The following is a 27,017-nucleotide window of genomic DNA, read 5'->3' as shown; positions in this document are numbered from 1 at the left end:
TGATTTTCTAATTATATGGTTTATGACTGTATTTTTGGGATGTCACAACCTCCAACCGAATAAACGTGCTCAATCACGAAGTCATACATATTCTCAATAATATGTATAACTAATCCAATATTGGATCAAAGAAATAACCCACAATTCTCAATAATTGCTTCAAAATACTCCCACGGATTCATGCATTGCCGAACGTTATTTCCAACTCGGATACTATCTGAACGAACGTTCTGAAATCAATCCTCATAAAAGGCCGAACGCTGCCGATGAACACCAAACCTAACCGAGCTCCAAGGACGAACGCTCACAGACCAAGGACGAACGTTCACAAATTAAAGGACGAACGTTCACAAATTAAACGACGAACGTTCACAAATTCAAGGACGAACGTTTAAGATCCACACCGAACACTTAAAACCGAACGCTCACTTATATCCAAAAACCGAACGCTTATTATACCCAAAAACCGAGCGCTCACTTACACTCAAAAACCGAGCGCTCACTTACACTCAAAAACCGAACGCTCAATTATACTCCAAAACCGAACGGTCGTTAAACCCAAAAGCCGAACGCTCATAATTACCACAAGGCCGAACGCTCAATTACTGAGTCGAACGCTAAGATCCATCACTTAGGCCGAACGCTAAACCATTGGACACTTTGGACGAGCGCATAATATCAGACATCTTCAAAGAACGAACGCTCTTTATAACCTATGGACGTTCGTCTTGAGACTAAGGCCGAACGTTCAAGATTACTCCACCAAAATACTAAGTTACGGACGAACGCTCATAATTCACTGTTTAAATACCACTTGGACGAGCGTCCCATATATTATGACGAACGAACGCGGACGTTCGTTCAGAACCGAACGCTCAACAATTTGGACGAACGTCCAATTTCACCAGAATTGGACGAACGTTCAGAAGTTGGCCGACCACTATTTGATCGAGCACTGTTAGGACGAACGTCCAATTTTGACTCCCCAAAATTGGACGAACGCGCATTCTGCAGAAATTCTGCAGAATCGCACCAGAGTCCAGAAAGCCCAGAAAACCTCCATTTTCATTCCCAGATTTTACCCAGTTTTGCATCAAACACTAATAACTCAAAAATCAAGGAAATAAATCAAGCTCCCCCTTACCTCTTGAAGACTTCCTTGTAAGTTTTGGGATCAATCTCCTCCTAGACGTGCAGATCAAGATCTCCTAGCAACTTCAACAGCTCTCCACTTCCTCTCCCAGATCTTGGTGCAAGAACTCCACCCTCACAAGATGCTCAACCCAGATCCTCCTCTCAGTTCTTCTAAAATTGGTACTGCTTCCCTTGGGTGCTCTTGGACGGTTGAAAAAGGGAAGAAAGGATTTCCTTCCTCTGGGTTGTTCTCCCGTTGTGGCAAGCATACACCAAAGCACTAAGTTTTGGAATAAAGGAGAGGACTTCCGAAAGCATCCCGCAGCAGCGTGAAGAAAGCTTCACGGCCTTTACAAGAAATTATAGTTTGGAAGCAAAGAAGAGAAGTCCAACACACCAGCAGCTGCAACCGTGAATGAAGAAGAAGTACATGGCCATGGCATCCGAGAGTAGATGCCCCTACTGAGACCATTCCCCCCTCATTCTCCCATTCCTATCATTGCACTCCAATAATGCACTCCCAATAGTCAAAGAGGTGGGTGACCACCATGCCCCCACCATGTCCCCCACCATCCAAAATTTACGGGTCTTACAAAATTCATACAAGATAATTATAAACAATTAACAATAATAAAATATTACTGTAAATGGTCATATAAGAATACAATATTTGACAATCATAAAAATAATCCTAATATAAAAATTCATGGGGAAACAAGAAGTTGAATCTGGCAGAGCCGGTTAGACAACTTCTAATCCATCCAAAAATACAATATAATTAAATAACAAGAACAATAACATGTATGGGGAAATAAGAAGTTGAATCTGGCAGAGCCGGTTAGACAACTTCTAATCCTTCCAAAAATGCAATAAAATAAATAAGTAAAGCAATAAATAGTTTGGGGAAACAAGAAGTTGAATCTGGCAGAGCCGGTTAGACAACTTCTAATCCTTCCAAAATGCAATAAAATAAATAAGTAAAGAAATAAAACGTTTGGGGAAACAAGAAGTTGAATCTGGCAGAGCCGGTTAGACAACTTCTAATCCTTCCAAAATACGATAAAAATAAACAAGGAAAGCAATAAAATGTTTGGGGAAACAAGAAATTGAATCTGGCAGAGCCGGTTAGACAATTTCTAATCCTTCCAAAATACAAAAATAAACAACTAATAACATACAAATGGCATAACATAATCAATATCACGTTTTACAACTATCACACTTGGATATCAACACAAAAGCATACTCTCATTTAAATTCAAAATCATACAGAAACAAAATACTCCATATTCAAGATTTAAGATCAGACAAAAGCAAAATATAGCATATTCAAGACTCAAGATAATACAAAAGGAGATACTCAAGGTTAGCTCCCCTTACCTCTATTCCAGACTTAGTTTCCTCTTCTCAAACCGTTCTCCGGAAACTTCCAGAATTTCCCCTCTTCAACTAGAATTTCCTCCAACTCTCTTCTCTCACAATTTCTCTAGAATTTTGGTGCAAATCTTCAGCCTCCCCCCCTTGGCTATTTATAGCCAAAAATTTTTTTTACTATTCATTTTTACTATTCATTTTTACTATTCACTTTTACTATTCATTTTTACTATTCAAATATTATTTTTTATTCACCATTCTTATCTCTGAATGATTAATTCTACGTGGAGTGTTCTCTTCCACAATTTATTTTAATATTTTTTTTTAACTATTCACTATTCACTATTTACTATTTACTATTTACTATTCACTATTCACTTTTCTTAAAAAAAATCCTAAATAAGTTATCAAAAATTTGAAACTCTCCCTCTAGAATTACTATAATTTTATATCCAAAAATTTACATTTTTCTATCCATTAAAATTATTATTACTAATAAAATGCTAAAATTTACTATTATAAATATTTTTTCATGGGTCTTACAAATTAAGCTACCAAAATTTCTTATTAATCTTTCCACATTTTATAAACTTATATATTTTCCATTCACAAAGAAATTTATTACTACTAGTAATAAAATTATTATTATTAAAGTAAATATTTTTCATGGGTCTTACACTTTCCTTTACCATAGAAATAATCCTAAAATTCTCTTGATCATTAACTTTCAGGTTAACTTTTTCTGTGAAATTTTTTTCCCAGAAAAATTAACATTTTTCCATACAATATTATTACTTCAAATACTTTTTTTTCTTCTAAATCTGTATTAGTGATGTTTCAAACTTACTGTATTCAACTCTACAAAAAAACTTCAGTATTCCGCTCTAGCATACGTATTTAAAAGAAATAAAAAAATGTTAACTTAATTAAACTACTTTATATTTACCAGGATTTAGAAATTACTATAAATTATTTACTTTTTATATTTACATAATTAATCAGTTTAACTCGCTATATCAAGACTTTAACTGCAATACAAACATTTAACACCAAAGCTGTCTTTATCAAACTGTATCGTACCCAAAAAGGAAATTTAGGAAACTAACCATTGAAATTAGTTAGCAATTAAATTGTCAATACTGATGTCATTGCTTTTTCTGAGGATGCAATCACCATGTACACACACTCCACCAACCCACTGATTATTTTGATTCTAACTTCAATCATTAATTCTTCATTCGTTGAAGTGTCAGATCATTAGTTCCATTCAACACGTCTTATTTTGGGGGATTGGTGGAAATTCAGAAAGTGGTCCCAAAATAAATCATAATTTTGCTACCTTTTATTCATAGTGATAAGGTGACAGAAATGAGAAACGAATTCTACAACAATTTTCCGTTTTATTCAGCACCGTATGCTAAAAACAAAATTGTTCCACGTAAATACAAGAGAATTCTCCTCCATAACCAAAAAAAAGCACAAATGCTGAAAGAACGGACCTACAAATCTGGAAAACCGTGACCACAGGTAATAATAATCATAGCATCATTTCTGCTATAAAAACTATACACCTCGTCGATACTCCAGTTGCTTTGTGTTCTCCAGCAAAATCTGCCAGCCAACAAAGAAACAGGATTTAAGCAGTGAAATTAATGTAAAACTTGTTTGGACTCCTCTTAGTATAATCACAAAAGTGTCAGCAGGTTCTTACTTCTCGAATGTAGTTTGCTATTGCTTTGCAGCCTTCGATTGCCAGTTGCATAACATTTTCCAAAATGTCAATTGGTAGTTTAGAATCCATCTATAGACAGTAACAACAGAAATTAGTGCAAATAAAATTAAACTAGGAGCTTTTCCATTCTAAACTACGGAATATGGCAGGGAGTGAACGAATGAAATAAGCTGGATGAGAAAAGAAAAGCATTGCATGCTTTTCATAATAATGATAGTAGTAAATTTCTGATTAAAACTTTGAAGGTTCACAATCTCAACCAGCCTTTACATAGTGGCACGTGTTCGAAACAAATTTAACTCCATAATATCAATCTAAGAATGGGAGCAATAAACTGACTGATAAACTGTCATTGGAAAAAATCTATGCCAGCCCCACCAAATGAAGTTACCCTCCCTCTCTGTTTTGTGGACCATACATGAATTTCATCCTATAATAAGGTGGCGGAAAGAATATATCAACTATATTTCTTCAGTCAAAATTTAAAGTATTAACAAAAGATCTGCAACTAAAAAAGTAAAAGATGCTGAACTGGAATTCCAAATAAAGAGTTACCAAGTATGATACTAGTGAAAATTAAGTTACACTTGATCAAACATTAACTCAGACTAAAAAGAAGATTTGTCATGACATAACTCCATCAAAGGGTACAACAGCAAATCACTCTATCAGGAACCTTCGTAAGAAGTATCTGTTGATTAAAAAACAACTGATATTTGAAAAAAGATTCATGTGTACAGCAAACTATTAAGTTGTTAAATCTGAGGCGAGCTTAGATAAGCTTCTTTTGGGGATTTCCGAACATGCACCTATTCCCTCGAGTAATCAAGGGTTAAAACTCTACTGTTCTCTCCAAACTCTCTAATAACAAGAACAGTTTTTGAAGGAAGAGGAATTACAGCTTCAACACCACCAGACTCTTTACTACGTGAGTACCAATGACTGAGAGAGCAATAAAAAGTTTTCCTTTCTGTTGAACTAATTTACCTGGTTGACTACACAATAGATACAGAGAAAATAACAAGACATGAATTAACCTGAAGCAGTGTTACTTTATCCAACTTTGGCAGAATTCCTAGGGTTACATCAGGACCTCCAGCACTGTCTTCTACATAGTTCAAATCTGTACACATTCAGAAACCTTTAATAATTAGGGCAGCCCGTGCATCAGAAGTAGACAGAAACAAAACAGACATACCACACTTGTATTTAGCCAGTTCAAATTTAGAGTAAAAACAGATATATACCAAGCAGACTTGTGTTGTTAAGGTATCCGGCACTGCAGGATGTTACAAGATCACGCATAGGGATCCCAGCATCGGCAAGGGCCAAAGTTGCAGCATTTATACAAGCAGATCTAGTTCCTATAAAAGACATGTCAACATCACCCAAAATTAATGTACATATTAAATGAGTAAAGAGAGAAAATAAAATGGCAATGACAGAAGAGAATCACAAGATCCCATTATGAAGTCTTAGTTACCTCCATCTGCTTGGAGAACTTGGACATATATATCTATCTGCAAATTTAATAAGTAAAACATTAGGGAGGACTAGGGGAAAGCAAAGCACATGACAAAATAAGTTCTTAATGTGTAATAAAACCTGAGATCGAGGCAATAGATGTGTCAATATAGATGCTTCCATGGTTTGCCGAATAACCAGGGAAATTTCAGTTGATCTCCTGTAGAATGAGAACTTCAAATCACGTAGTAAAAAATAAGAAGTGATCCTATTATCCTTCTGTAAGAGAACCTTACAATGAGAACCATATTAAAACTATGAAGGAAAAGCAAAACAGGATAACATTTATATCTGCAAACATTGATGGTTAAGCCATTCAAAACTATTTAGTGAGTTTTGGCCAAAGATTACTCAAAAAAGTCAAAGCTTGCAAAAAAGATTAAAAATGAGAAAAGGCAGTAAAAGGGTGCATGGGGTTAAGCTTTTCATTGTTTTATGATACATAACCCATTGCTGAGCCTGTAGTCAGCTATATCAAAGGCATGGAGCAGCCAGCCCCAAAAACACTACAATACGTTAGTGGATAGCAAGATAGTTGTTACATAGAAAATTATGAATGCAAGATTAAAAAAAAAATTATACTGTATCACATGAACAAATGCAATATATATATATATATATTACTAATTAATAATCAAAATTTATACTCTAAAAGTCTAAACATGCATTACCACCATTGCTATTAAATTCTTACCTCAGTAAAAAGATCAAAAAGTCCAATTTACAAATTACAAGGCACTCTTAAGATAGATTCTACTAATGCAACATTCATTATCATCCTAGTAGTCTATGCTCCAATACCCTTTTGATAAGTATAAAACTACGAATATATAAAAAATAAGTGAAAGGTCAAAAAGAATAGGAAGTTAAACAAAAGCAAGTAAATGAGCAAAACCTGTCACCCTTTGATTTCCTCATGCGATCTCCAGTGCTAAAATTAGCCATGCTGTACTCACACCGAACCTATAGACATACATTGCACATAAGCAACAATTAAGTTTTTGTTACAATTCATATAAATACAGACAACATAACTTAGAAAAAAAAAACTACCAGAGCATGGTTGGTTATTTGGCTTCTATTTTGCACCTGAAATGCAGAGAAGTTACTAAAGAAAAACAGCAAATCATCTAAAGCTCAACTACAACATCAAAGTTTTTTAAATGTCTAAACCAACTAACACTGAAAAAGGATAGTTAACAATCCTTAAATTACATAGACAAATTTTCATTAGCAAGGTAAATAATTAAACAGTACCTCTCTAGGGCCATAGACGGCAGCAATAACTTTTGTATTACCCATCTCAAACATGGCAGAACTGTTTTCAAAATAAAAAAACTTTATGGTCAAATGCTTCAAATGATATCACAACTTAATTTTCTAAAAAGCTAAAATTCATTTACCCATCTGCTTTGGATACAGCACCAATTTCTGTACGAATTTGTCGCATCTACAATATACCATAAAGAGAGGAGAAAAAGTTAAAGGCAAAAGATCAGTAGAGAAAGAAATATAAAATCATAGATTTAGATCCTCTGCAGTGAAGGAATAACACTTTAGAGGATAAACTGCAGTAATAGTCATTGAGATTTTAATAACTTCATAGTTTCTTATACATGTACATATATTTTATCGCACTCTTAAATACTAAATTTTTAATAAATAGTAATAACTTCACCTTATCCTCTAAAGTGCATCTCCTCATTTTAAATAGTCGAATCCCAAAATCATGTCCAAATCACAGTTGTTAAATAGGACTGAATTCCATAGGCCAGACCTTAAAATGCTGCTTTCAATTAGCTCATTTTGTCATAGGACCAAGTTCATATATCTCACTAAAAAAGGTTGGTTAGACATCCTTAGGGTTAGAACCCTCCATTTTCTTACTTTTATCATTTGGCAAACTACAACATTTGTAGCTTTTAAGTGATAGGTTTTAATGTTTATCAGAACTAAGGTTATTGACTGCTTCTAATCTGTTTATATGTTTTTTTGCAGTTCAAAATGTGCCCTTACACATTTCCATTACCCATGGCATGGCTCATCTATGTATAACCCATATGCAGAACTATTTGCAGATCTTATATATACTAATTAACATAAAGCTTCAGTAATTCATGACTATGTAAGAATTCATGTAGGATATTATTATTTATTAATACTCCGCATTTCATACGCTTCATGAGTATTCTTGAAAGATCTAAAGGAACCTTTTTTGGAATGAATATTAAGTGAAGAAAAAAGGAGGAAAAAAAAAGCCCAAGAAAAAAATAATAGCTGTACCTCCATGGGTCTGCGACCATCCAGTCGAAGTCCTTCTGGACTGACGTATTCCATCCTCAGGTCAATCTATGGCAGAGACAAAAAGGAGACAAAGATGAGACATAAGCAGCTGGATTTTGTTTTATTTTGCTTTATATTCTTGGCTTCAAAAAAAAAATGATATTTTCTACTAAAGTTATTGAAACAAAATGGTGAGATTTTGCAGAATCTGTGTAAGGACTTGGATTTGAGTCAGCAAAAAGGGGATGACAAGTGGAAAAGATGAGAGGTTGAGTTCTTTAAAATAAAATTACATTAGTTTTGAAACATTGATTTTTAACTCATTCCTCTTGTCTGAGAAACCATTCCTCTTCCTGCAAGCTCTCTCCTCCCCCTATATCTTCTCCGTTTCCCTTCTTCACACTGAACCATTAAATTCTCGATTAGGTGCTGCCCCAACGATCACAAAGTAGCGGGTCTTGCTCTTAGTCGATCAATTTCTCTAATCAGAACCGGTAAGAAAACCCCCTTTCTCATGTGCCCTAGGGTTGTAAGCATGTGATTGAACTTGTTGCATGCAACCCATTTCGTTTTCTTCCGTAATCTAGCTTCTATTGGGTTCTAAGATTCATTTTCTATCATCAATTGATGATTTATAGGTGATTCTAACATTTTGAGAGTGCAAGCAAGTGGTCTAGGGTTCCTACTTGAGCTTGGTTGTCTACACTAGAGGTAAGGGGAGCTAGTTCTACTTTTGATTTTACTGTGTGGAGTGAATGCATGATAAAATTTGTAGTGGTTTGTGGTGGAAGCATGAACTTGGTTCTAGCTAAACTTGAAATGCATGTATGGAAGTGTGTGTTATGTGTATTTGGTGATTGATGTCTATAAACTGTTTGGAATGACTTAGAATGATGGAATTGTGTATGTTGGAACTGTTTTAGCGTGAAAATTCTGTGGTAGTGCTGTTAGAAAGGAAATAAAGTGTCTTTAGGGTCAATTTTAGGCCATTTTAGAGGAAGTGAGGTAGGGATTTTGAGTAAATGAAGGCTGCAGTGTTCCTGGACTGTTTGGGCAGCCTAGACAAGTCCATTGTGACTTGTTAGAAACATAAGAGTGGTCGGAAACATGTTCCAAGTAGTAGAATCAAATTTGGGTCCCTAAGTTGTTGAAGTTAGTGTTTTGGAGCTGAAAGTGAACTTTAATCACTTAAAAATGGTAGTAGGAATGCTTAGAATCAGTTGGACAAGTTTAATTAAGTCTAAAACGAGAATTAAGAGTCTAAGAAGTTGAGAAAAGTGGTTAGAAATGGTCAAAGGGAGGTTCTGTTACCATTATGCAGAATTCTGCATAATTCTGCAGAATTCTGCAGAATGCGCAAACTGACCGTTCGTCCATGTCAGATTTGAACGCTCGGTCATGCCATGTGCTGAGTGACGTTTGGTCAAATGTTGGTTTGATTAGCGTTCGTCCTTGTCTGGGGAGCGTTCGGTCTTAGGGGATGATATTAACAGCGTTCGGTCATTGGTTTAAATAACGATCGCTCAAGTTATGGTTTAGTAACGATCGCTCAGGTGTTGGTTAGTAGCGTTCGTTCAGTTGATGGTTTAATTAGCGTTCGGTCAGAGGTTGAATTAGTAGCGAGCGTCCATAAGTAATAGCGAGCGTTCATGTTGGTGGCGTTCGGCCTTGGTTTAGTTGCGATTGTGAGTGTTCGGCCTTAAGTTTGTATTCTTAGGGTTGAATCTTAAGCGTCCGGTCTTGATATTGGTTAGTGATCGCTAGCGCTCGGTCTTCATGTTTGATCGTTGAGCGTTCGTCCAAACAAAGTCCGCCCAAGGGATTTTGACGTTCGTTCAAACAGTGTCCGACCAATGGGTTTTGGACGTTCGTTCAAACAGTGTCCTCCCAAGGGCTCTTGGCGCTCGTCCAAATAGTGTTCGTCCAGTGGTGATATTTTCTGTTATGTTTTCTCTCATTCCAATAAGTTATGTTATTTAAATATTTCGGTTACAATTTATGAATGCATCTTCATGTGATCCATATTGGTTGAAAGTGTATGGTTATAAGTGGTTTATGATGTACATTGTTGATCCAAAAGGAATATCATAAGATTTAAAATGGTAGGATTGAATCGGAAATTTAGATCTCTCGGTGGGATCAGTTAGTGTATTGAATGAATGTAAGAGGCTTCCATATGGGGGTTATCCCTAACACTCCAACGGTCTTTCATTCTCACTTAGAGAGGATTGACGCGTGTGGTGGGAGTAGTGGGAGGTCCTAGGGTAGACGCTATCACTGGAGGTCTATTCCGCGGTAACGGACTAGCCTTGTGTATGGTCGGGTGGAACCCCTCGGCAATGGCTTTGCAAAGCAGTAGAGGCCATCACAAGTGCACAACCCGCCCCAGCTCTACATACATTCTATGTCCGGACGTGTCTAGAGTCTTAACATGATAGGATGCTTGTCTTGATGAGTTTTATGAAATGAATGCTTATGTTTATGATGACTAAGGTGTTTATATGTGTATGTATATTCTGGTAACTGCTAGATTGATTGAAAATGAATTGTATGTGTTGCATGTGTTTGCCTTTCCCCTTGCGATGATCATCCAATCCTTTGGATGTGAGCAGTAGGTGATGATGTACCTTTGGAGCAAGCTTTGGAAGTTGAGGAAGACCCAGCCCCTAATGCTTAGGATTTCTACTAGCTAAACAACTCTTTATTTTGAAAGACTTCTAGCCTTCATTTTAGCATGATCTGTGTTTTGGAGAATTATGAACTTGTACTTAAGTTTTAAAGTTTCCCAGCCAGACTTGGATAACTGTACTCCTTAATTCTATCTATTGTGTACTCTTAACTGCTTTCTATTATTATAATCGCTGCATTCTACATATATACATTGTTATATATTTTGGGATGTCAGCATGTGACACCCGGGCACTGATGAGAGTGCGGGGAGTGACGCCGGTGCAAGTAGCATGGTGCAGGGGGCATAGACAAGGAGCAGCTCCTGGCAAGGCTTCCGGTGGAAGGGGTACATGGATGAATCGAACATACACCGGAATGAGAGGGATCTGGAGACTATATAGGTATGGGACTATACCATTGAAGGATAGCTTAAAGGAATTGATTTGACTACTCATATCACCAAATGCATTTGCTTTTCGGTTGCCCGACTCATAAGAACTCCATGGTTAAGCGTGCTTAGCCTAGAGTAATTCTAGGATGGGTGACCTTCTGGGAAGTTTTCCCGGAAAGTGTGCGAGTGAGGACAAAGCACACTAGAAAGCCTAGTGGTGATCTGTGGGGGCAGTCGACGGTCCTTGTGACGTTACAATCTACCGAACAAACTCCAGTTGCTCCTAAAGATTAGGATGTAAACAAGGTTACAAAAAATCAAGCAATCTGAACTTTGAATGAATATCATATAGACAACAAAGTCACCACTCACCACCCAATCCCTATTTTCTGTTAAACTCGTAAAAGTTGCTATGCTTTTCTAATTTAATCAATTCAACATTTACAACCAAGAAAAATGGAGTTTACGACAGCTTTGTATAAGCTTCAAACATTGAACATCTTGATAACCAATTACTCCTATACTATATCGTTCTCTCAATCAAACTTATAACCCTTCCTTGCCCTTTGTATCGATCTCACAAAAACTCTTCTTAAAAATCCTACATCTTGAACTTGCATACCACTCAACCATAAAATTGATCTATAGCATAACCGAGTCACTAAAATCATTGCTCTGTGTTGTTAGTTTATTAAGTGGGAAGGGAACACTGTCCTTCTCATATATAATTGACCCAAATCTTTCTTCTGTAACTATTAAACTAAAAGCCTGCTCATTCTCCTTTAGAAATTTGTTGAAATTCGGGGAGTGCTAGAATAAAATAAAAATAATAACAGTATGCAGATTGAATTTGCTTCGAGAACCACCCCTTTACAATATCTTTCTGTCCGTGGTGTACTTTCCTCTTTTTCTTTGCTTGCAGTAAGATTAAGAGCAAACTTAAATGTTTAAAAGGGTAGGGACACGACCAGATTTATTTTCTTCAAATGCGTTGTTATTTTGTTGTTTGCTGATTTCTAATATTTATTTCTGCAATATTATTTACCTAGTGCCCCACTTATTGGGTAAATGTTTGTTGTTGTCTATATGATATTCATTCAAAGTTCAGATTGCTTGATTTTTTGTAACCTTGTTTTCATCCTAATCTTTACAGAGCAACTGGAGTTTGTTCGGTATGTTTTCAATTGAGCAGTGTTATTAATTCGAACTGCTCTCTCACTCATCTCACTGCATGACCCACAAACTACTTGAGCCAACACAAACTTTTAAATGGCTCAGATTCATCAAAATCTCACCATTTTGTTTTAATAACTTTAGTAGAAAATATCATTTTTTTTTGGAAGCCAAGAATATAAAGCAAATAAAAACAAAATCCAGCTGCTTATGTCTCATCTTTGTCTCCCTTTTGTCTCTGCCATAGATTGACCTGAGGATGGAATACGTCAGGCCAGAAGGACTTCGACTGGATGGTCGTAGACCCATGGAGGTACAGCTATTATTTTTTTCTTGGGCTTTTTTTTTCCTCCTTTTTTCTTCACTTAATATTCATTCCAAAAAAGGTTCCTTTAGATCTTTCAAGAATACTCATGAAGCGTATGAAATGCGGAGTATTAATAAATAATAATATCCTACATGAATTCTTACATAGTCATGAATCACTGAAGCTTTATGTTAATTAGTATATATAAGATCTGCAGATAATTCTGCATATGGGTTATACATAGATGAGTGATGGACAAATTTGTAAGCACCAAAATATGATGTCACAAACTTGTTTCACAATCGGCAAGTATGACCGAATCGTTCAAGTAATAAACTTGGTAAGACCAAGTATCGTTCTTCCCAAAGGACTCACGGCCTAGTTTAGTTATGTGATTTGTTGATTAGCTAAGACTTACAAACAAAATAATTGGATTTTAATATGCAAGACGAAAAATAAACATGTATGCATGAAGTTTGATCAATGGCAAAGACAAAAGATAAACACTTTCAATGGAATATATGAATATGTTGTTGGGGGTCAATTTCATCTCATCCACTCTCATACATTTTAGGAATTCAACATTCAAATCATCATTGTTAATGCCACTCTCTAAAGTACCATTCTAGATGGCTTCTCCCTAATCACGAGTTCATACAATTCCTAGCATTCCTAATGATTAGTTCATAAGCGCAGGAGCTTAACGACAACCAATATAATATTGGGAGAAATTCCCCGGATCTAGACTTCCCCGTACGTGCCCGTATCGACAAAACCAATAATCATGCATTAGAATGAGTTAAACAATGCAAGCATTAAGCAAAGAGGAAAAACCCTAACTAATGATGAAAGAAAGCATATATCTTAATTCAAAGATGCAAGCATAAATTCCATATATGAGAGCTTCAAGAGATTACATTGATTCCCCAACAAACATACAAGGTTTAGTTCACCATATTCATGGTGAACCTAGATGAATTACAATGAAAGTATGAAAGAATAAACCCAATAAAGGTGAAGAGGTAGCCTGAGCATCCAAGATCCTCCTTCAAAGGGGTGGAAGAGAGAGTGTTTGCCTTGTTTCTGCCAAAGATGTCTAACCCTAGGACGTGCAAGTCCTTATATACTATTCTAGAATTACAAAAGATTACAAAAGCCCAAGTCCATAAAAGTGCCGCTCAGCGGTAAATACCGCTCAGCGGTGGTTGCGCTTCACGTTTCTTCCCCTCAGTGGCCAGTTTGCCCCTCAGCGTGACTCCCGCAACCTCCTGAGTGCCGCTCAGCGGTAAATTGCCGCTGAGCGGTGCCTTCGGCTTCTACTTTTGCACTCTTTCTTGTCTTTTCTAATGTCATCTCTCTCCTTCTTCACTTCTTTCACCAAATTCACCTCAAAACTTGCACAAAAACACTTAAATCAAGCATAAACCTGTCCAGCTCTCTTATTTCTGAAAATATGGATAAAAGGCATGATTTCAAGCTAGTTTCTAAGTCTAAAGGTTGCTTTTAGTATCAATTTTAAGCATGAAAATAACAGTTTTTCAACTGTTATCACAACCCCAAACTTAGAACTTTGCTTGTCCTCAAGCAAACAAAATGTAACTCCATCTCCAACCAATTCATATGATGGTTCACTCATTCAAAATTCTCTTTTGAAGATAAGTAACAACTTCACTCAAACTTATGACCAAGAGTTCAATTAAGATGTGCACATGCTTTAGTGTTTCACAAAGTCATCTAGATTCCAACAAATGCTATTTTTCATGAATGATCAATCAATTAAGCATGGATGTTCATGTACTTATGGAATATTTCCTCACTAGGTAAAGTGTTTCACTCAACACACAAGTGTATAAGAGGTAAAGTGTTTCACTCATTCACTCTACTATCACAATGTCACATGAATCAACTTTGCCTTTCATTTTACCACAATCAAAAACATTCACAAGCATGCATCATCACAAGGACTTTTCAATGGCTTATAACGTGGCTGGGCTAACAAGAAAATTGGTTTTTCTGGATCACAAAATCCTTGAGTTAAGAGAATCATAACAACACAATCATCTTATTCATTCCCAACTTGCCTTTTTGCTTTTGCATTTGCATTTGCATTGAGCTTTACTTCTTTTTCTTTTCTTTTCTTTTTCTTATTCTTTTCATATTCTTACTTTTTAGCTCTTAGCTCAATGCTTTTCCTTTTTCATGTTTCCCCAACAACCCCAAACTTGAACATTTAACAATACCACATAAGATCTTCTACTTAACTCAAGGTAAAGATTTTCAATCAAGGGTGTTCAGTGTATGTTCAAGGCTTTGGGTTGAAAGGATAGAACACAAAGTGTTCTCTTTTAGTAGGCTAACTTTATGAATTTGGCCAATAAAAAGGGTTTTAAAAACACGGCCTTGATCACATGATGCAAAACAAGCAATTGATTCAATCATAGAAAACCTGGGCAAAATCATTCATGCTTTCAAAGTAATAGCATTCAACAATAACAACTCTGGAGCTCAAAACCTCACATACAAGCTCATTCACATTTGACATACACATCCTGCTTAATTTCACAATCACAATCATGATATCATGCATTTGTTCACAAAGCTTGTGAATCACCTGTATAAGCATTTAATGTGCACATCATCTCAACATCAATCAGTCAATAAGCATCATCAAGCATTACTCATCAAACAATCACAGTTAATAGCAAACCATCATAATAAACCAGATGTTCAATAGAGTACATCAAACCCTAATCTAAAAACAAAAACAAATAAGTTCAGAAAACTTAAACCACAAAAGCATAATCATATGATAGCATTCATCAGTAAATGCTATCTCAGCTCCTCATCAGTCTGAGCTGTCCTCTGTATCTTCCTCTTCCTCTTCATCATCATCATCATCAAATGCATCCTCCTCCTCAGCTTCATCTTCTTCCATATCTCCTGCTGAAGCTTCAGCTGCTCCAGCTCCTCCATGTACTGGTTCTTCTGGCCACGCTACCACATTATGGAATTCATCCATAGTCCACCTGTGGGTTGGAGGTGTATCATACATCCCCACTATCATTTCAGCAGTGGCCACCTGCCCTCTGTGGATGGACTGCAACTGAGCACCTATAAGAGACATATACATGTCCCTCATCTGGAATGGTTCTGCTTCATGTGTATCAGCAGATGTCTGGCTCTGTGCTGATCCTCTCTCTCTACGAGCTCGGCGTGGTGGAACTGGCTGAGCTATATCCTCACCTCCACAGTACTGTCTGTAATAGGCCTCATCAATAGCTTTTCTTGGCCTCTCAAATGGTGGAGCAGAAGTGTCCACCCCAGCTAGTTTGCAAAGGTGAGTGATCAAAGAAGGATGTCCTAGTGGTGCTTTGTTGTTTGAGGTATTCGCGCACACACTAATTTCATCAGCTATCACCTGCCCAACATTAACATTTAAGTTCCTGATAGCACAGTAGATGAATAGTGCCCTGCTGAGAGTAATATCTGACACATGTGAACATGGCTGAATGTTGGCATGAGAAAACGCCATCCAATACTTTGCAAGAGGAGTCAAATCTGTCCTCCTAATGTTAACCACTGCGCCAGATCTATTCCTTTGGAAGTGTCCTCCAGGTATACACAACACTCTCTCCACATCCTCAAAATCAGCACCTTCCTCCATGCTAAGAGCAAACTGGCATTGCTCACCAGCCCACACAGTATCCAGGAAGTTGTTGATAGAATCAGGATCATACCTAATAGCATGGCCTCTGACATATCCCAAATAATTCTCAGCTGGATAGTCACCAATCTTCTTTGCATTGGTGTAGAATTCCTTCACCACAGCTATGTTGGCAGGTGCTGGATAAGTGGCTAGCTTTCCCCAATCATTCCCTAACACTTGCTCTCCAAATTGCGGAGCAAAGTTAGGTATCATTCCAACCTTTCTCTCCATTAGAAGTCTCCTGTCCTGAACCACCCTAAAGTGCTTCTCATGTTTCCTAGAGAGGAACCTGCTAGAGTGGGGTTGCTCTGGTTCCTTTTCCTTCCTCTTGGTTGCCATGGTTTTCAATCTCTTTCCTGAAGAGGATGCCATTCCTGCATTCAGACATAAATACAAAACCACAGAACATGATGTTAATCATTAGTATAACACAGAACACAACTCCTTTCGAAGCTAAACCACCGCTGAGGGCTAGAATTTCCCCTCAGCGCCACCAGTGCCACATACCAACACGCAACAAACCAGAAAAATCAAATCTGGCAGAGTGCCGCTCAGCGGTAACTGCCGCTCAGCGGTGATCTGCAGATTTTTGAAAATCTCATTTTAAAACTGTCCTAACTCCACCCAAATGCAATTTTCAGTTTTCCAGTTCATAATCATGCAGTTTAATCGGTTCAAACATCAAATATATAATCAAATCATGCATAGAAATCAAAACCCCTAAATATTCATGCTTTGACAATCACATTCAAATTCAAGAACCCTAGAATGAACAAAATGCATTTACTTACTTGGGTGGAGATGCTAGATGCTATGAGAATGCTTCCAAACTAGATTACTCTCTTCCAACCCCAAACTTTGATGGCACACTAGTGAAAAAGTGAGTGAAAGAGAGATTTTCTAAAGAGGGAAGAGTGAAAAGATGTGGAAAACCTAAGAGAAGATGTGTGGAAGTGTTTGTGCAGAGAAGAGCTTGAAAGAATGAAAAATTGCGCAGCTTAGGGTTTAAAAATACCCTAATGGGCTCGGGTTCCGCTAAGGGGAACTTAAGCCCAACTGCGATAGTACCGCTCAGCGGTAATTGCCGCTCAGCGGCACTTTCGTGAAGTGCTCCTCTCCTTCTTTTCTTAACCTACGTGCCTTCCCTACATGCCCCTCATGGGTTCCCTGCAATTCAATGTTAAAAATGCTTATGCAAATCCTAACTAAAATAAAACAAACAGAAACAATCAATCAACTGGGTTGCCTCCCAGGTAGCGCTTGTTTAACGTCACGAGCCTGACCCAAAATCCACCAACACCCATCAGTAGGTGTTTCAAACTTACCAGCACCCGTCAGTAGGTGCAAAATTTTCTCACCAACACCCATCAGTAGGTGTTACAAACCTAGTATCCTTCAGTAGATACTTAACCACCTAGCATCCTTCAGTAGATGCTAGATTCAACAAAATAATGTCCAGAATAATGTTCACAGATTAAAAGTTACAAAACCAAAACAAATCAAAAGTTTGTAAATCCACTGGGTTGCCTCCCAGCAAGCGCTCCTTTAACGTCATTAGCTTGACCTTGTTAAAGCTCATGTTCCATCTTCTTTATAGTTGATGTAGTCCTTCCACCAACCTTTCAACTGCTTCCTTTGGACTGTTTTGGATCCTCTAGAATATGGAGACTCTATCTCTATCATCTCCTTCTCTTTAAAGCCTTTTATAACCCACAACTTGTTCTTGAGTCTTACAGGTGTGCCAAGTTGGAGTCTTATTTTCTTCCAGTCTCTAGGAACTTCTTCTCCTTTTCCAATCTCTTCTACCTTGTTTACCTGAAAAAACAAACAATGGTTATCTAAAACTTCAAGATTTTCATCCTTACCTCTAGTCATGGGTGCATCTCGAAATGCAGCTTTGTAACTAGCCTCTTCCTCCTCTGCTTGTTTTTCATCTTTGAAGACATCCACCACCACTCTCTCCTCTCTGTCTTGGAGAACCACTATACCTTCATTCACATCTATGATAGCCCTGGCCGTTTTCATAAACGGTCTTCCAAGTATAAAAGGTATCTTCTCGGTTTCCATCTTCATCACCACAAAGTCTGCCAAGAACTGAAGTTTGCCCACACAAACTACAACGTCTTCTGCAATCCCACATGGCTCTTTTGAAGATCCATCGGCCATTACTAAATTAACCTTTACCTCTCTTGCTTGCCCTTAGTTACCTTAGATTGTGGGAAGTATTTATTTAAAAATTTTGTAACCACTGCTTCCCACTCTGTGAAACTTTCTTCTGGAAAAGAGTTCAACCAAAGCTTAGCATTGCCTCCCAATGAGAAAGGAAACAAGCTAAGTTTGATAGCTTCGTCTGGCACCCCATTAATTTTGACCGTGTTGCAGATCTCATTAAAGGTAGTAAGGTGCTCATATGGGCTTTCGTGAGATAACCCATTAAATTGATTACTCTTCACCAATTGAATTAATGCTGGCTTGACCTCCATATTGGCTGCATTGACTCTAGGTCTAGCTATGCTGTTGAAGTGCTGAGGTCCAGCAAGATTAGTGTAATCTGCAAGAGTTCTTCTAACATTATTATTGTTCTCCATACTCCCTGTGCTATGAACAGAACCTTGTGGTGATGATTGTAGGAGAGTTTCTGGAGAAGGGAAAAGTTCTCTAGACGTTCTGATTCTTCTCCTCCTTCTACTCTCGTCTAGACCTTCAAGAAGTGGTTCTGTTGTTTTCTTACTTCTAGTTCGAATTGCTTCCTGCATACACAAGAAAACAAAACCCTAGAAAAGATTTGTTAGCACAAAAAGATATAGAAGAAAAGATATATTCAGAAGAAAAAAAAAATTTAGAAGATAGAATCAAATAAGATAGAATAAAATAAAACCTAATCTAAAAAATAAAATCTAATAAAATCTAACCTACTCTAAAAGATAAAATAAAATCTAACCTAACCTAAAAGATAAAATAAAATCTAATCAAATCAAATCTAAAATAAAATCTAATCTAATCTAAAAAGATAAAAAGATAGAATAAAATAAAAACAGAAAAATAAAAACAGAAATTCAAAATTAAAGTCAAAGATAATCAATAATCACACAAATTAACCAGTTAAACCACGAGTCCCCGGCAACGGCGCCAAAAACTTGATGGACAAATTTGTAAGCACCAAAATATGATGTCACAAACTTGTTTCATAATCGGCAAGTATGACCGAATCGTTCAAGTAATAAACTTGGTAAGACCAAGTATCGTTCTTCCCAAAGGACTCACGGCCTAGTTTAGTTATGTGATTTGTTGATTAGCTAAGACTTACAAACAAAATAATTGGATTTTAATATGCAAGACGAAAAATAAACATGTATGCATGAAGTTTGATCAATGGCAAAGACAAAAGATAAACACTTTCAATGGAATATATGAATATGTTGTTGGGGGTCAATTTCATCTCATCCACTCTCATACATTTTAGGAATTCAACATTCAAATCATCATTGTTAATGCCACTCTCTAAAGTACCATTCTAGATGGCTTCTCCCTAATCACGAGTTCATACAATTCCTAGCATTCCTAATGATTAGTTCATAAGCGCAGGAGCTTAACGACAACCAATATAATATTGGGAGAAATTCCCCGGATCTAGACTTCCCCGTACGTGCCCGTATCGACAAAACCAATAATCATGCATTAGAATGAGTTAAACAATGCAAGCATTAAGCAAAGAGGAAAAACCCTAACTAATGATGAAAGAAAGCATATATCTTAATTCAAAGATGCAAGCATAAATTCCATATATGAGAGCTTCAAGAGATTACATTGATTCCCCAACAAACATACAAGGTTTAGTTCACCATATTCATGGTGAACCTAGATGAATTACAATGAAAGTATGAAAGAATAAACCCAATAAAGGTGAAGAGGTAGCCTGAGCATCCAAGATCCTCCTTCAAAGGGGTGGAAGAGAGAGTGTTTGCCTCGTTTCTGCCAAAGATGTCTAACCCTAGGACGTGCAAGTCCTTATATACTATTCTAGAATTACAAAAGATTACAAAAGCCCAAGTCCATAAAAGTGCCGCTCAGCGGTAAATACCGCTCAGCGGTGGTTGCGCTTCACGTTTCTTCCCCTCAGTGGCCAGTTTGCCCCTCAGCGTGACTCCCGCAACCTCCTGAGTGCCGCTCAGCGGTAAATTGCCGCTGAGCGGTGCCTTCGGCTTCTACTTTTGCACTCTTTCTTGTCTTTTCTAATGTCATCTCTCTCCTTCTTCACTTCTTTCACCAAATTCACCTCAAAACCTGCACAAAAACACTTAAATCAAGCATAAACCTGTCCAGCTCTCTTATTTCTGAAAATATGGATAAAAGGCATGATTTCAAGCTAGTTTCTAAGTCTAAAGGTTGCTTTTAGTATCAATTTTAAGCATGAAAATAACAGTTTTTCAACTGTTATCAATGAGCCATGCCATGGGTAATGGAAATGTGTAAGGGCACATTTTGAACTGCAAAAAAGCATATAAACAGATTAGAAGCAGTCAATAACCTTAGTTCTGATAAACATTAAAATCTATCAGGATGGACGAACGCCCGAGGAGAGGTCGATTGAAGCTGCGCGAATACAAACCGGACCTCCTCGAAGCTTCTCCGACGAAGAATACACAACGGAAAATGACAAAAACAGAGGGTTAAACTCGATAGAAACCCTAGAAATGGAAGGAATCCCAATATGAACCGATTAATCGGTTCAAAATGAAGATTGAACGGTGGAAAAGGTTTCGAACGAATCAAAAGTAATTTTAATCGGCTAAAATCAGAGAAAATGATGAAGGATGAAGAAACCCTAGACAAATGTGCAGATGATTTGGTGACAGTGGAAGAAAGATGAAGAAACTTGTGAATCTGATACTTACGGAGGAGAAGAGATGGATTTGTGATGAAGAATGGCTGGCGACGAGGAAACTCTTGAGTGGAAGAACGAGATGTGGTTCTGCGAGATGGAGAAAAAGCTCTCACGAAAGAGAGAATGTGGCTGTGCGTGTCTGATGTGTGAGAAGAAAAGCAAATGATGTGGAATGAGGTAGCGGACGCGTGGCTGAAGAAGGAATTGAAAAACGCTGACGCATGCGAGGTGGCAGCGAAGGAGAGGTGGCGTGGAGGAATGAGTAGCACCGTGGAATTTTGGAGAAATGGAAAAATGAGAGTGTGCTTGGAAGGTGGCTAGAGGGAGTCTTTGGACTCTCTAGCCTATGACTTTCAAGAGAGAATTATTCTGATTTCAGAAATATAATTCTCATTCAGCTCAAAAGTGACAATACAATAGAGGAGCTGGGTATTTATCTTGAGTTAATTGTTTTCTTAAAGATAAGAATAACTCAAGATTTGAATTGTCATATTTTGAAAATGTTTTCATGACAATTGGTTTGAAAGAGAAGTCAAAAATTGAAAAGTAATCAATTATTGGAAAAGAAGTAAAGATTTGGAAACCTTCCCTTGTTTGTTCCACAGTCTTTGAAAGAATAGGATTTGTCATCAGTAACGATTTCTCCTTTTCTTTCTTCTCTCTTTCTTGCCTTTCTCTCTTTTCTTCTTCTTTTCTCTCTTCTTCTCTTCTTAATTCCTCTCTTCTTCTCTCTTTTCTTTTCTCTATTTCTTCTCTTCTTAATTTCTCTCTTTTTCTCTCTTCTCTTTTCTCTATTTCTTCTCTCTCTCTCTTCTCTTCTTCTTTCCTTTCTTCCTTTTCTTTTCTCTCAATCTCTCTTTCTCTTTTCTTATCCTTGATCTCCTTAAGTCTTGCCCCAAATTCTAATTCTCTACGAAGAAACCCATGATTATTTAAACTCTCAAGAAATAATTTTCCATCATTAATGCAATCCCTAATTAGTTCTAGGTTTCTTTTAATGCTTGAAGGCACAAACTTTCTTCTCATGCAAGCTTTTAAATCACGCCAATCACGTATGGAGGACTTTCTACCTTTCCTAACATGATATTGTCTTTCATCCCACCACTCACTTGCATTTTCTTCTAACTTAGAGAGATATATACTAAGAACATAATATTCACTCTCTTCACAAAACCAAGGATTTATTTTATCAATTTCTTTTTCCCAAGCTAGGTATGTTAATGCACCTATATCTTTACCAAAGGATGGAAGATTCCTAGCTTGTTTAAACATTTCATCAACTTTATCTAACCTAGAAGACCTATATGAACCATAAGACATCTTTGTTTTTAAAAGTTTTCTTAATCTAAAGGGTTCAAAACTTTCACTTAGACAAGTCCCAGGTAAGAGAGGTGAGCTAAAGAGCTGCTTAAGTACCAAATCTTGCCTTGCCAGAAATGTCTTAGGCTACTAACTAATTACCCCTTAAACTAAAATCACCTTTAGAAACAAAGTACACAACTCAAACAATTAATCACAAATAAAAGACTAGACTCTCGGACTCTAATGTGAAAAGGCTTAGAGTTTAATCCCTTTTAGCCTAATCAACCCTAAACGTGAACACAAAATCAAAGATACAAAAACACTAAAGAAACCAGCGGACTCTAATGACCCCTACGAGATACACAAATTAAGTCAATATTAAAGTCTACTCCTATGGTGAAGCTTGTAGCTTTGGCTAACAAGACACATTCACCTGTCTAGCTATGCTAAAAATAAAAGCAAATAAAGTTGCCAAGAGTTTGAAAGAGCACCAAGGACTCTTCCTAAACACTTGGACTTTATAAAAGGCCCTTTTACAAAACAAAAGCTAAAGCTAAGAGTAGGCTAACACAAGCCTATTACAAACAAATTGAAGAAAATAATTACAAAAGAAAAACTATACTAGGCTGCTACGGTCCTGGTCCTGGTCCACTTCATTCATTTTGATGCCAAGTCCTTGTGCCAAAAAAAAATGTACACTCCTGTTGCTGGTTCGGCCAGCTTTGGCCCCTTTTCTAGCTTCTGGTTTATCCTATAATCACAAATCACAATTGGAATCAATGTGCCTTATCTACACACAGATATCAAAAGGATTAAATTCACACAATATAAAAGATTCTTCCCTTTTCTCCTAGTCTCGTACACTTGATGCAGCTATATAAATTTCTGTTGCTCTCAAATGACAAACTGCAATCAAAGATTCACAATCAGTTCAGCAGAGTAACCATCAATGCTATCAATTTCCAGCTAAGACAGAAACAATTAAGTAATCCAGAGGCAACAAAATTAAACAACTCCCCTAATTAAATGGTTGGTCTATCTTGCTGTAAACTCTACTGATATTCTGCTACTGCTTAAAATTCTTGACTCCAAATGTTTATCAACTCTGCACACAACAACATCAAACCAGATTCCAATTCAGCAAATCACATCATCCAACAAATTGCAAGCTATAACACAAACAGTTAAACAAATAGAAGTAATATAGCTAAGCAACTTCCCTGATTAATGCTATTTCTAGTTGTTGGTTTTAGTGGACTTTGTTGTAGGTTCTTCCTTGTGCTCAACTAATCAGCAGATTCATTCTTCACTTTTTCCCTGCACTGATTCGTTTCAGATCTGCTCACAGAAATTGCACCAACTCCAGCAAAAATACACAAGGACATAGATATTAAACCAGATGCAATGGGTGTAATTCAAAGCTGAACTAAACTGATTTAAACAATCATTCAATTCTAATTTAAATTCTGATCAATCCAATGGGTAAAAGAATTATGTGCTTAATTCAACCACAACGTCAGAATTGGAAAGTAAGTGCTTTAGTCACTTCTTCAAATGGAATGATGCTTTGGCAGTTAAAACAAGTTCATGCACAAGACTAATTACTCCAAGCAAATCAATTCATGCATAAATCAGTCCATGAACAACTAACTAGGTGGCATGCAAGGTATTCAATCAATCAATCTGAATAAAACTGAAATCTGCATGTGATTAATACCAGGAAAATATTTTCTATATGCATTTGGAAAAATTGATCTCAACAACGAAAGAATGATGGTGCTAATAAGTATTCAACAGATTTCAACAATTGTAAGCAAACCATGAAATCAGTAATCACATTCAGACATATAATATCTCAATGATTTCAGCAAGCAGTTTATAATCCAAAATGAATGCAATGTCAGTTTAAGCAAACCACAACTGATCCAATCTAATTGATCCAATTTCTTTTCCTGCACAATGAACAATCACAAAACAGTTAGATTAACAATGAATTCTCTATTTCAAAGTGCCAAGGAATTAGGCCAAATCAGCCTTACAAAACTCACAACACTCAGGCTTCTTTTTAAAAGCTTAAAGCACTCAAAATGTAAAGGTTTGGAAGGGAGATTCTCCCTTGGCAGTACACAGCTGGAGAGTATTCCAGACCACCACCACCTAAAATGCTACCAAGCACACAAACCTTCTTTCAATTTCCAGAAATCCAGAGTGAAAAAGCTTCTCAAGTAATAAAGAAATGGCTAGGCAAAGATCAAAGTAATGGACAGACAGGTAGAACAGAACAGGACAACCACTAAAGCAAAAGAATTTACAGCACAACAGAGAAACTGACTCAAGATCAGATTATGAAAGCAAACAAAGCTCAAATTAGAACAGCTGAACAGATTTTACATGTAATGTAGACAAAACTAAGACATTCAACAATGACAAGCAAGAAACAAAGCTTTTGATCACAGTAAGCACTCAAACAGGATCCTAAGATCAGTTCTAGAGTAGATTTCAAAAGCAATAAAAGATCAAGAACAAATTGCAGAATTTTTGTAAACAAATGTTCAAACTGATTCACTTTATTTCAGACTTGTAGTGCAGCATTTAACATTGTTAATTTCAGCCTTATGCACTGTTTTACAATGAAATCAGTAGAATCAACTCCAATTACAAGTGTTACTGCTAGGTTCAAATTCAAATCACAGATTTAGTGGTTTTTTTGTACAAGATTACAAGTACTGCTGATGTGATGCAGATTTTTGTGGACTTAATCATCAACCACTTACAAATTTTAAGCCAGAACAACTTTGACACAAAGGTGCAGTAACACAAGTCAAATCAAATTTAATTCTGCAGAAAAGAAATTAAAGCACTCAGACACAATGACTCTAGGATGTACTGATGTTAGAACTTAGTAATGATCTAATACTAAGTAGAACAAACACACACTCAAAACATTAACACAGACTTCAAAGAACAACCAGTTCGGTGTAGCTGGCCAAATGAAAGACTGATGCTGCTGTAAGCATCTTGCACCCAAGCTCAATGCAACATTTCATAGCTTAATTGGTGTGCATTTGCTATCCACAAGCAGATTCAACTTTCAGCTCACAGAATTTCAAAAGTGCAATACAAATTACATGTAATGGTCAGCATCAAAAACTCAAGACAGCTTCAGATAAATGAAATGAAATTAAACTGCTGTTGAAGTCTGCATCAAGCTCATTCAATTGAATTTCACTGCTTATGATGATGAACAGATCTTACTCAAAGCAAAAAAAACTCAATTGAATCACAGTTAAACTCAGATTTAATTGACAATTAAAACAAAATAACATGACATAGACAAAACAGAAATGGATTTAGAAATTAAAATACTCAAACAAAGACTTGCACCGAAATAAAATGAAATAATACTCATATAATGACTCAAAGGCACAGAACAAGAAAGCTTAAACAAATAAGTAACACTCAACTTGAAAACCTAAACGCAGAAATTGAGATCCAAGAACGAACAAACATATTTGAATCTCATACAGAAAAAACAACACATACTGAAACTGAATCAAGGCAAAACACTTTGAGAATTCCATGACGAACAAAAGTTAAACACAAGACAGTAAAGAAATTAACTAAGAACGCGAAAATGGAAGAATAAACTCAGAATCAAGACAGAATCAAAACACAAAACTAGAACAAAGACAGAGACACGAATCAAACTGAAACAAGAATCGAAACAACTCAATAATGGAAGAAAACTCAGAACAGAGACGAACCGAGATACTTACCTCTGAAGCGTGTTCGAACCTGGCTCTGATACCACTTGATGGACGAACGCCCGAGGAGAGGTCGATTGAAGCTGCGCGAATACAAACCGGACCTCCTCGAAGCTTCTCCGACGAAGAATACGCAGCGGAAAATGACAAAAACAGAGGGTTAAACTCGATAGAAACCCTAGAAATGGAAGGAAACCCAATATGAACCGATTAATCGGTTCAAAATGAAGATTGAACGGTGGAAAAGGTTTGGAACGAATCAAAAGTAATTTTAATCGGCTAAAATCAGAGAAAATGATGAAGGATGAAGAAACCCTAGACAAATGTGCAGATGATTTGGTGACAGTGGAAGAAAGATGAAGAAACTTGTGAATCTGATACTTACGGAGGAGAAGAGATGGATTTGTGATGAAGAATGGCTGGCGACGAGGAAACTCTTGAGTGGAAGAACGAGATGTGGTTCTGCGAGATGGAGAAAAAGCTCTCACGAAAGAGAGAATGTGGCTGTGCGTGTCTGATGTGTGAGAAGAAAAGCAAATGATGTGGAATGAGGGAGCGGACGCGTGGCTGAAGAAGGAATTGAAAAACGCTGACGCATGCGAGGTGGCAGCGAAGGAGAGGTGGCGTGGAGGAATGAGTAGCACCGTGGAATTTTGGAGAAATGGAAAAATAGAGTGTGCTTGGAAGGTGGCTAGAGGAAGTCTTTGGACTCTCTAGCCTATGACTTTCAAGAGAGAATTATTCTGATTTCAGAAATATAATTCTCATTCAG

General features: G+C 36.9%; 2 protein-coding genes and 1 long non-coding RNA gene across 5 annotated transcripts in view; 1 reads left to right on the top strand and 2 right to left on the bottom strand.

Annotated features, from left to right (window-relative positions):
• Positions 1-3,895: 3,895 nt before the first annotated feature.
• LOC148199011 (exosome complex component RRP41 homolog) lies at positions 3,896-8,101 on the bottom strand. Of its 2 annotated transcripts, none has more exons than XM_088111179.1 (11): positions 8,048-8,101; positions 7,168-7,214; positions 7,022-7,082; positions 6,818-6,853; positions 6,660-6,727; positions 5,846-5,924; positions 5,724-5,760; positions 5,488-5,604; positions 5,278-5,363; positions 4,220-4,309; positions 3,896-4,119 (listed from the first exon to the last, which is right to left on the bottom strand). In XM_088111179.1, exons 1-11 carry the CDS (start codon positions 8,099-8,101, stop codon positions 4,072-4,074), a joined length of 723 nt encoding a protein of 240 aa, XP_087967305.1. In that variant the 3' UTR covers positions 3,896-4,071. The 2 variants fall into 2 exon arrangements, with proteins under 2 accessions (XP_087967305.1, XP_087967306.1); XM_088111180.1 differs by having other exon boundaries at positions 5,278-5,348.
• Positions 8,102-12,069: 3,968 nt separating this feature from the next.
• The window catches only part of LOC148199007 (exosome complex component RRP41 homolog), a 57,180-nt gene continuing 42,232 nt past the window's right edge, over positions 12,070-27,017 (top strand). For both annotated transcript variants that reach the window (XM_088114358.1, XM_088114359.1), the window contains exon 1: positions 12,070-12,594. In XM_088114358.1, the coding sequence (XP_087970484.1) occupies positions 12,541-12,594 (54 nt within the window). In that variant the 5' untranslated portion in view covers positions 12,070-12,540. The remainder of the gene's footprint in view (positions 12,595-27,017) is intronic.
• LOC148199010 (uncharacterized) lies at positions 22,805-26,997 on the bottom strand. Its single transcript, XR_015786090.1, has 2 exons — positions 26,631-26,997; positions 22,805-26,359 (listed from the first exon to the last, which is right to left on the bottom strand). It is a non-coding gene; the product is annotated as an uncharacterized LOC148199010 (long non-coding RNA).

This window comes from Vigna umbellata, chromosome 4 (assembly GCF_029865625.1).
Source record: "Vigna umbellata cultivar VRB3 chromosome 4, Vumbellata_1.0, whole genome shotgun sequence".
NCBI lineage: Eukaryota > Viridiplantae > Streptophyta > Magnoliopsida > Fabales > Fabaceae > Vigna > Vigna umbellata.
Note: the sequence above shows the minus strand (reverse complement) of the source record. Positions and strands in the feature narration are given on the sequence as shown.

Coding starts and splice junctions, on each gene's coding strand:
- LOC148199011 (XM_088111179.1), bottom strand. CDS start 8,101: ATGGAATACGTCAGTCCAGAAGGACTTCGACTGGATGGTCGCAGACCC. Junction 6,728..6,817: donor AAATAACCAACCATGCTCTG/GTAGTTTTTTTT, acceptor GTATGTCTATAG/GTTCGGTGTGAGTACAGCAT. Junction 4,310..5,277: donor ATAAAGTAACACTGCTTCAG/GTTAATTCATGT, acceptor TACTGTCTATAG/ATGGATTCTAAACTACCAAT.